General features: G+C 36.3%; 2 protein-coding genes across 2 annotated transcripts; both read left to right on the top strand.

The window, feature by feature from the left end:
* Positions 1-6: 6 nt before the first annotated feature.
* LOC107002574 (E3 ubiquitin-protein ligase RNFT1) lies at positions 7-7,405 on the top strand. Its single transcript, XM_015200641.2, has 9 exons — positions 7-294; positions 385-1,052; positions 1,814-1,890; positions 2,046-2,214; positions 2,335-2,423; positions 2,562-2,726; positions 2,897-2,974; positions 5,859-5,962; positions 6,813-7,405. Exons 2-9 carry the CDS (start codon positions 407-409, stop codon positions 6,916-6,918), a joined length of 1,434 nt encoding a protein of 477 aa, XP_015056127.1. The 5' UTR covers positions 7-294; positions 385-406; the 3' UTR covers positions 6,919-7,405.
* A 556-nt stretch (positions 7,406-7,961) lies between these two features.
* LOC107002642 lies at positions 7,962-10,125 on the top strand. Its single transcript, XM_015200742.2, has 2 exons — positions 7,962-8,282; positions 8,573-10,125. The coding sequence occupies exon 2, from the start codon at positions 8,866-8,868 to the stop codon at positions 9,814-9,816; it is 951 nt and encodes a 316-aa protein (XP_015056228.1). The 5' UTR covers positions 7,962-8,282; positions 8,573-8,865; the 3' UTR covers positions 9,817-10,125.
* The last annotated feature ends 227 nt before the right edge of the window (positions 10,126-10,352 follow it).

Genomic DNA, 10,352 nt, shown 5'->3' on the forward strand with positions numbered 1-10,352 from the left:
CCCCACCGCTACCCACACCCTCACCCACCCCACCACCATTACCGCAAATTTCACCCACCCCTCCTGTCGCCTTCATTATCATCCCTACATTGCATTTTCAATTTCATTGATTTCTTCATCTTTCGTTTTTTTGTGAAGCACTGTTGATTCGCCGCGTTGACTGATTGTTCTTCATTTTCTTCCCTCTAATAGTATGGATTAAGTGTTTGATTAGGTTTTGTTGATTCGCATTTCCTGAAGGAATCGTTCTCCGTTTGATCGTATAAGTTCTTCCACGGCGTTTCCATATCGAAGGTGAGTTTTTTTTTATGATTATATGGTTCATTTCGTTTTTTTTTTTTTTTAGTGTTTTGATTTATTTTTAATTTTTTTTTGGTTTTTTAGGGTTGGGTCTAGGGTTAGGGCGATGCGGATGGAAGCGTCCGGTGCAAATTCGGACGCTCAGAGAGGTATTTCATCAACGAGTAATAATATTGGTAGTAATTCTAGAAGGCATGGAGTACAATTATCGGCTGCCAATTTATTTCGTTCTCCGTTATCGACGTTGTTGGAATATTCTGGAATTTTAAGGACAAGATCAAGTCATACAGAATCGGATAGTTTGATAAATAGTCAATTTCAGCCTCGTGTGGATGATGCTGGGACATCTCCAGCTTCTCCGGGTGGCTCTGGGGAAGTTTCAATTAGGATTATTGGTGCCGGTGAGCAGGAACATGATAGAGTTGGGAATGTAGTGCCATCACCAGCTGTTGGTGGAACTCTGAGGGAAGGGGATGGAGAAAATGATGTTTTTGGGAGGACGATTTCGAGGTCGGCGTCTGCAGCTTCAGTTGGAGCATTGGAGAGTCAATCGAGTGATAGAGGGGCGGGAGATGGAGTTACTCAACAGGTGAATGGAAACACGGAGACAGGGACTACGGATGGTGCTGGTGTTAATAATAGGGAGTCTTCTTACCAAAGATATGATATACAGCAAGCTGCCAGGTGGATTGAGCAAATTATTCCGTTCTCTTTGCTTTTGTTGATTGTTTTCATTCGGCAACATTTGCAAGGTAATCTCCGTGGTAACTAAGAGATTTTCACTTGAAACTGTTCATCATAGTTCTTGCTTGTACTTTTGACTGTTTCATGTAATTAATGATGCTTGCTTGGGTTTTCCATTTATTCTTTTGACTCTCAAGTAGCTAGAGCCTTTTCATTGCTATTGTGTTGCCACAATATTGTTTCTGCAGTTAATGCTGAAGAGGATCAGGTGTTTTTTCTATGCAATTCACATTTGACAACATTGGAGTCGTATGGTTTGCGGATTGAACGCTTGTACTTTACTAAGAAACAATACATATATGGCCGCATGAATCTTTATCCGTTAGACTGCTACTTATCTTGGATAGTTAATGCGTCTTTTTAATATTTTCGACCAATTTATACTAACATGAGTTGTATTGTATTGATAATTTGTTTTAGTAGTGGTTGACTTCTTTGTTTTTTCTTTTACATTCAAGTGGGACTATGCAAATCACTTCTCTCCCCTCTGTCCATCCTTGTCCTCTCATCTTGTGTCCTTGTTTCCCTCCCTCCCTCCCTCCATCCCTGTTTATTGGGGAGGGGGGGGGGACAGTGATGGTATCTACGTACTGTTCCTTTTTTTCTATTGGAAGTTATGATGGCTATAGATTTTTCTTGTTTTGCATGTTTGAGGGTTACTGTGCTTTACCATAAATTTTATAAGTTAGTATTTCTCAAGATCTTTACCGTAATTTTTATAAGTTAGTATTTCTCAAGATTGCTCTTTGGTTTGTGCATGAACCCACAGGTTTTTTTGTTACAATTTTGATTGCTGCTGTCATGTTCAAGTCAAATGATATTGTTAAGAAGCAGACTGCACTTAAGGTGATGTAAAATGCCCTCACAGCACCAATCCTCAACAAGCGAAAAACAAAAGAATAGAAGGAACTGATATGCTGATTATTCTTCCAGCCTTTTCTTCTTGATACTTTTCTCATACTAATAAGCAATGAAATTATTGATCTTCTTCTTCCTTGCAGGGTGAGAGGAAAATCTCTATTCTGATCGGCATATGTATTCTGTTCAGCAGTTATTTATTTGGGTTTTATTGGTGGTACCGAAATGATGATCTTTTGTCTCCGTTGTTGATGCTTCCACCAAAGGCCATACCTCCTTTTTGGCATGCCATCTTCATGATCATGGTGAACGGTGTGTTCTTGTGAAGTTGTCCTAATTAGATATCTCTTGCTCAGCATCTGGATTCTCATGTGTGAATAGTTTGAAAAGATGTCATGGAGTTGACTTCTTTCGCTTTGTTTTCCTTGATAGATACTTTGGTCCGCCAGGCGGCAATGGTTTTCAAATGTTTTCTTCTGATGTATTACAAGAATAGCAGGGGCCGGAACTACCGTAGGCAGGTGATAGCAGTTTAGATAGATTTAATCACCCTGTCGTTTACTCAATAGGCATTATCTCTTTCTTGCTCTGGGCTATACTGCTATTTGTGTGTATAAATAGGTAAAAAGAAGCTTTCTGATAAGTCATTTTCTGTACAGGGTCAATTGTTAACTTTGGTTGAGTATCTTTTACTGCTGTATCGTGCTTTGCTGCCAGCTCCAGTTTGGTATCGTTTCTTTTTGAACAAGGAGTACGGAAGCCTCTTTTCATCATTAATGACCGGGCTGTATCTAACTTTCAAGCTCACTTCTGTTGTCGAGAAGGTATATTTTTCCAATAAATCTGTATTTTCTTCCATGTATTCGTTTTCTTTCGGTATCTTAATCGTTCTGTTTTCGAGAATGCAGTATCCTGATCTTTCTAAATTTTAAGGGTCAACATTGTCATTGTTCTAACCTATTTTTTCATTTGATCCTACCTTCATATTCTGTAGGTCCAATCCTTCTTCACAGCTTTAAAGGCGTTGTCACGTAAGGAGATTCATTATGGAGTATATGCGACTTCTGAACAGGTAATATGGGTTTGTTCTTTTAATAAACAAAAATAGTAAAAAGTACTTTTTTCTAAGTTGCTTAAGATGGGCTTCATCTGCTTTTTGATAAGTAACACAATTTTCCTCTTCTACTGCTCATGGCAAAGACAAATTATATAAGAGAAGCTCATAAGGCAACATAGAACTTGATTATCCAAAGTCAGAATTTTTTGTTCTCAAACACAATAATTTCAAACTTAGAAACCTATCATCTGGCGATTTGGTGTATTTTTCTGCCTTTGAGGAATCACAGTTTGAATATCTAACTCTGATCCACATATTAGTTTCTTCTCTGTGGAAAAGTTCCAGATTGCTGCGTTGTTTACTGGACAAGTTTCAGTTTGAGTATATGGTGAAAATCTAACTATAGTATGGTTGTTTTTAATTAGCATATTGGGTGTTTGAGAGATTTCCTGTGTTGTTTACTGGACAAGTTTCATTTTGAGTGTATGGGGAAGAAAATCTTACTCTAGTATGGTTGTTTTTAATTAGCATATTGGGTGCTTGAGAGATTCCCTACTGTTCCAGAATGAAAATAAATGCAGTTCATCCCTTGCTCCTCGTCATTTTATTGGAAGCCATTTGCTTTATTTATGTATTTTTGAGAATTTCCTTCGGGAGTGTGTTGATATTTTCCCTTTGAAGGAAAAGTGATGAAGTATATACTCACTACTGCTCATAAATGCATTATACATCCCAATGATTGCAGAAACCATACTTTATTGCTGGCGCACACACCCATTCTATTTTATTTTTGCTGGTGCAGTCGCCCATATATATATATGTGTGTGTGTGTGTATTATATATATATATATATATATATATATATATATATATTTTATTTTTTTTATTTTTTTTTATTTTGCTGGTGCCATTCTTAGGTTAGGAGCGTGCTCGATGTTTATCATGAAAAGAAAGATTATCAATAGGAATTTTACCTTCTGAAAAAAACAACGAGTAAAAGAAAGATTATCAATAGGCAATTATTGTGTCCATAAGAGGTGGCTTAATGGTTAATGTATAAAAATAATTACTTGGAGATCTCATGGTCAAATCTGAGCTACGACACTTAGTCACTCTGTATGGGCCCATCAAATCTAGCTATAGCGAATAGGTTTACCTGACATCTCTGCAGCTAAGTCGACTCTGACACCAACATTAGCAACTGCATTTACGCTTCAATCCCAAGCAAGTTGTGGTCGCTATTTGAATCCTCAATAACCGTGCTACTCCGTTAAGCTCGTCTTAGATAATTATAATAGTAATAATAGTAATAACAAATATTTTTAAAAAGTATTGACATATTTTGAATAAAAATATTTTGTCACTTACAAAATTATCAGAATTTTATAGTCTATGAGTATACAAGTTATAAAATAATCTATAATCTTTACATTTTATTTGCTGGTAATGTTGTGTTGAGAATTGGATTTTAGTTTCTCTACACTTCCCATGACCAGCTATAGCTTAACCAATCTTCTCCTACCTCGGATGGTAATTTCTTTTATCATCCCTGTCAAGGTTGGGAAACTTGATATCATTATAATAATGATCTTTACATCTTAGTTTTATATTTGTATGAAGGACACATTTTATTAATATTACATGAGTAGAATTAGGCTGTACACATCTGTGTGAGACATTTACTTATTTGAATTATTTATTGAATTTAGGACATCATCTCTCTATACGCTTAGATACTTCATAGAAAACATTGATGCAAATTTCTAAAAAATAAATTATTTATTGATGCGAATTTTCAATTTTCACACTTGAAACTGTACTAGCCATTGAGCTGTACACGTTATAAATAATTTTGATTGGAAGTTCAGGTTTTTACAACTGGTTGATAATCTGGTTAGATCATTTGGTCAAATCCTTGAAGCTCTTCCCCTGTTTAGTAAAATATTATAACGTCATGGTATTCTTTCTCTTATATGGGATATAGTGTGGCCTTCGTGCCAATTCATGTGATCTAATTCTGTTAAACAAGATTTGCCTCTTAACTGGGATTAGCTTTTATCATTCATGTTATGGATTTCGCTGCCTATTTAACAAGTTACAGCAGCAGGTGTATCTTCTTACCTATATTTTGATTGGTTAGTTGTCTACTCTCTCACACAAAAAGAAGAAAGCATGTTCACCTGTGTATATCCTTACCAATTCTCGGGCTTGGTTGGGAGGAGCAAGTCGTTATTCAGCCTAACCTTTTGGTGCCTTGCAAATTGGTTAGAGTTCTGTGCAAACACTGATATTTACATGTTTGGGAAGCTCCACGGAGGACTTTAAGTGTTAGCTTATCGAAAAGAAAAATTAAGAAACAAAAGAAAAAGAAAATACCTCGAATGTGAAATTTGGAGTAACTTTTGTATCCTAGAAGTTATTTTTTTAAGAAAGAGTATACGGTTTAGTACATGATGTGGTGTTGGAATAATTCAAGTGCACTTGAATTGAGTTGGGGAAAAGCTAGAGTTGTGTCCTTCAGGGTGGCCCAGTGGTTTGGGCATGGGACTTCCATGTTGGAGGTTTTAAGGTTGAAACTCCTTGCCAGCGAAAGCAAGGGGTTTGCCTTCTAGGTCGAGCTCGTCTCATCAGGTTTGCCTAGTGCGGGTTACCTCTCTTCTGTTGTTTGCGAGCTATTGCATAGGAGCTGGGGTTTTTCCTGTGTGCACCCAAAGGGTAGCAGCTGCTGGTTTCCCTTGTCACTAAAAGAAAAAAAAACTACCAGAGCTGTAACGGTCTTTTTAAGATGAGAAATCAATTATAATCCTTGTAAAAAGTTTTCAGCAAATATTGGACTTATTAGCTGAATTGTTTTCTTTAAGTGCTTACTGAAGCTCTAGGACAATATCTTTAATTTCAGGTCAATGCTGTTGGGGATCTCTGTGCTATTTGCCAGGAGAAAATGCATACACCAATCTTACTACGTTGTAAACATATATTCTGTGAAGACTGTGTGTCTGAATGGTAAGTTATCTGCACTTCTCTTCAGCCATTTGTGCTTTGACTCACTTTAAGTATGAGCCATGTGTTCTGGAAGTAACCTTTTGTTAAAATGAAGTTGTCTCCCTTCTCTCGTTACTCACCTACAGTTTTAGAAGTAATGAGACAACATGAATAACATAAGATTGCAAATAGTATATGAACTATAGACAAGCAGTATTTGACATCCCTTTCTTCAGTTTCTTTGAGGTTATTCAACCTTGAATTGGTAATGGACTTTATTATGCCTAAGGCTAGGATCTTTCCTCCGACTCAAGCAAAAGGAGGATTTAGTTTTTATCAATTTTTACTGGATAGAAATACTCCAGCAAAAGTAGATATATGATGTGTTTCTTCTTTGATATGATAAACTTATCCTTCATCCCTGGAGCCAACAATTGCACTTTCCTGATTAGCTCCTTCAGTGGCTTGAACCCTCAACCTTACTGTCGGAAGAGAAGGGGGGGGGGGGGGGTCTTTAATAGAGGCTATATTGTTATACTTCCATATCAAAGTTAGATTGACTGTGAAATGATCTTATCTATTATGGAATGAAATAGGATGGCATCTTCCTTGCCGTTGTTTTTGGTTGACCCATTTTCTGTTTGACTTTTCATGTTGCAAATCAACATTTTGCAATTGTGCTTTCTGCTTATTCTGAATAACTTCTCGTTTCCTCTTTGTCCTATTTCATGCCTAAAGAACAAGCATGGAGTAGTTCTCTTGAAAGAGAATTAGGAACATTGCCTTTTTTGGTTAATTTATTCTTTATCACAGTAGGCTTACGTAAAATGTGATTCTTTGGTTGCTTAATGGCTCTTATTTGTACTGCCAGGTTCGAGAGGGAAAGGACGTGCCCTCTGTGCAGGTCTTTAGTAAAACCTGCCGACCTAAAATCATTTGGTGACGGTTCAACTAGTCTCTTTTTCCAGTTATTCTGAAGAAATAATTGTCGATGAGAGCGAGTCTCTTCAAAGCTGCCAACTTCACTAAAAGCAGCTATAGCTGAACGCCCATCCATGGAAAGAAAGCATATTGACACACTTATTTCAGAATCCTGATCTGTTTGCTCCTGAAAGTTCTCTAATTGGCTCAACGCAGGCCATTGTTAATACACAGTTCCACACATGGAGCAGGCATTGTTCATACGTTTGCTCGGAGAAAATGTTTGTATCAGTCTATTAATCCACAGAATTGTCAAGTGTACAATGTATGAAAATAGTGTTGTAGTCAGATATATATCTTTTTATCCCCATGGCCAGTTAGGTTTCATCCCCTAAACAAACCTATACAGAAAAATGCTTATTGTGCCTATATGTAAAAACAAGCTGGCATCTTTTGGAAAAAAGCATATTCTTGGTTGGCTCGAAGATTTTTGGGACCATCATTTAAGTCATATCCGCAGTGCATAAACATTCGTAAGTTCAATTTTATTTTCGAGTTTCATATGATTGAAGTTTATTTGACCTATTCTTTTCTTTGATTTATTCTTCCAAAAATCTCTAAATTTGTCGCATGAAATTCTGTTCTCCTTTTGTCACCGCAAATATTATATAATTAAACCAAATGTCTACATAGAAGTAGTAACAATAAAGTATATAGGTATACAGCACACACATTAATTGTATAGCAAGTATAAAGTATCTCATATTTAATTGGAAATAAAATATTACAACCAACAATACTCTTCTCAATCATTAGAAAATTTAGTACCGAGTTTATTTTTTGCAAAAACAGATATGGAGTATCATTTTTTTTTTTTTTGTAGAATTCACAGCTCAATCATGGAGTATACCATAATTTTATTTTACTTTTTACTTATCACGCTTCATTTATTAATGGTCAATTATTATTGATATTCTAAAATATAATTTATTATCATATTATATAATACTTAAATTAATTTAATTTTAATGATCAAATCAAATATAGAAAATTAATTAATTAGACTACATGGGGACTACTAACCCTTTTCCACATTTCATCCCACTGTTTCTTCTCCTTTTTGTCTCTTGGCATTCACTTTACTACTACTCCTCTCTCTCTCCTCTTCTCACACCACTTCTTCATCTTCAACAGAATCTCCATTTTCCTTTCTCTTTTATGCTCTTTCATACCTAACTCATTCATCCTCTTCTTGTTTTTTTTCTAAATACCAACTTTTTCAAACAATGCCAACTTTGATTTGAAGTAATTCCTCATATTTTTTTGTAAACCCCATTTTTTGTACAATGCCAACTTGTGCTGTCTGAGCTATATTCTTCTCTGGTATCAACTGAAGTGTTTGACGTCAATTTCAATCCTGGTAAACTTTCATTTTATCATTGAAACGGAATAAGGAGTTTGCATTTTTTTTTTCCTGTGAAAAATCATTCAAAATTGCTAAAAAATGTTTTTGAGGGGTTAGGAATTGGTTAGTAAATTGATGGATCTGAGTTGGTTTAAGGGGAATTAAGTTCATTATTTGACTCCAGTCAACTTTTGAGCAAGAATTACCACAGAAAGTGTTTGCAATTATCGACCTTTTCAACGGGTTTAAAAGTATCAAGCCTACTTTGCTTTTTTCATACTGTTACCGTTATATTTGTTTTGCAGTATCAGATTCTTCAATGAATTTAAAGTACATAAAGTGTGAACCTCAAGTTTGTTTGAGATAATAAAGTGCTAGAGTTTTCGTTTTTTCGTTTTCTGGGTTCATTTTGGATCTGAGAACTCTATCAGTGTATAAATTGTGACGATTTTTGGGGATTGTAAGGTTTAGTTGGTTAGTTTTGGTGCTTGGAAGCAAGCATAGTCAATATTGTTGTGGAGAATAAGAAGGTGTTGTTTGCGGATTGACATTGTTGTGACTTGTGGATCTGCAGTGTGAGTTAACAAAGTTGTGAAGCATGATGAGACTTCTTGGAAGTCTCACGATGCTTCACCTTATAATGTGGCTGTTTTGGTTGCCGCGATTAGGTAGCTCTCAGTTAACTGAGATTTCTACGGGGGCTGCGCGAGCACTAGATGCACTCCTCCAGGATTATGCTTATCGTGCATTTGATAGCCCGAGAATTAGAACAGGTGTTATCTATGATGGAAATGTCCCCTCCAATTTGACAGGGATTAAGGTGTCTGGATTGAGGCTTAGGAGTGGGAGCTTAAGGAATCGAGGATTTGCAATGTATAAAGAGTTCGATATACCTGTTGGTGTTGTTGAACAGCCTTTTGTTGAGAGGCTTGTTCTGGTCTACCAAAATTTAGGCAATTTTTCTTCAACCTATTACAACTTATCTGGCTACATGTACTTAGCTCCTGTATTGGGTCTTCTTGCTTATGATGCATCAAACTTGGCCGCAACTAACTTGCCTGAGTTGGATATCAACGCATCCGGTCAGCCCATTTCTATAAGATTTTCAGATGTCAAGCCATTGCCTATCGGATCATCTCCAAAGTGCGTTTCAATTGACTTACAAGGGTCTCTGAATTTCAGCAATGTTTTGTCGGATAACACATGCACAACCTTTCAACAAGGACATTTCTCTATTGTGACCGAGTCAATTGCTCCTGCTCCATCTCCTCCAACAGAGTCGCCCACAATTCATCATAACGGAAAGAAGAACAAGTCGAAAGTGTGGATAATTGTTGGTTCGATAGTAGGAGGACTATTATTGATGTTTCTTTTAGGTCTTTTGATAGTGTGTGCAAGCAAGTACAAACAGAAGAAGAAAATGCAACAAATGGAGAGGGCTACAGAGGTTGGAGAATCATTACAAATGACGAAAGTCGGAAGCACAAAAGCACCGGCTGCTACGGTAACACGAACACAACCTACACTAGAAACTGAGTACAGACCCTAATTTTTCCAATCTGCACAAGCTCTGGTTCACATTCTTGTTTTGTTGATGTTATATATTCTTCCAACCACACTGCTTTTTCTTGGTGTTGCTTTATTCAATTATTTAGTAGAGGTTTATGATAGCAATGTGAATAGTAACATGGTTATTGTATAAACACAATAATCTTTTAGCTTTCACATTAGCCATTCATATTTGTGGTGCTTTGTTATGGGTGTGCATTTATTCTTTTAGCATTTGTTAGAGTTCATTGTGATCAAAGTTTGTACAATTCATTGACAAGAAATAAAATATTTTGATAGTTTTTTTTTCTTTTTTCTTATTATGAATTCTTTGCTGACACCAAAGATATCACATCTAAAGTAAGATGATTGTGTTTCAGTAAATGTGATTTGCTTTTTGTTGTTTTTAAGCTGTCCATGGAAGTTTCAGGTTAAAAAGTACAATTGCATAGTGCTTTATTTCTCACCTGGTGTCCGGTATCTACATTGGGGGATAAAGTGATCCTGTGATTTCGTATCCAAGGGGACTTGAATTCG

This window comes from Solanum pennellii, chromosome 10 (assembly GCF_001406875.1).
Source record: "Solanum pennellii chromosome 10, SPENNV200".
NCBI classification, from domain to species: Eukaryota; Viridiplantae; Streptophyta; class Magnoliopsida; order Solanales; family Solanaceae; genus Solanum; species Solanum pennellii.

Excerpts from the sequence above, each read along its gene's own strand:
- LOC107002642 (XM_015200742.2), top strand. The coding sequence starts at position 8,866 with ATGATGAGACTTCTTGGAAGTCTCACGATGCTTCACCTTATAATGTGG.
- LOC107002574 (XM_015200641.2), top strand. The coding sequence starts at position 407 with ATGCGGATGGAAGCGTCCGGTGCAAATTCGGACGCTCAGAGAGGTATT. Across the intron at positions 1,891-2,045 it reads AGAAGCAGACTGCACTTAAG|GGTGAGAGGAAAATCTCTAT; the intron begins GTGATGTAAAAT and ends TCTTCCTTGCAG. Across the intron at positions 2,727-2,896 it reads TCACTTCTGTTGTCGAGAAG|GTCCAATCCTTCTTCACAGC; the intron begins GTATATTTTTCC and ends CATATTCTGTAG.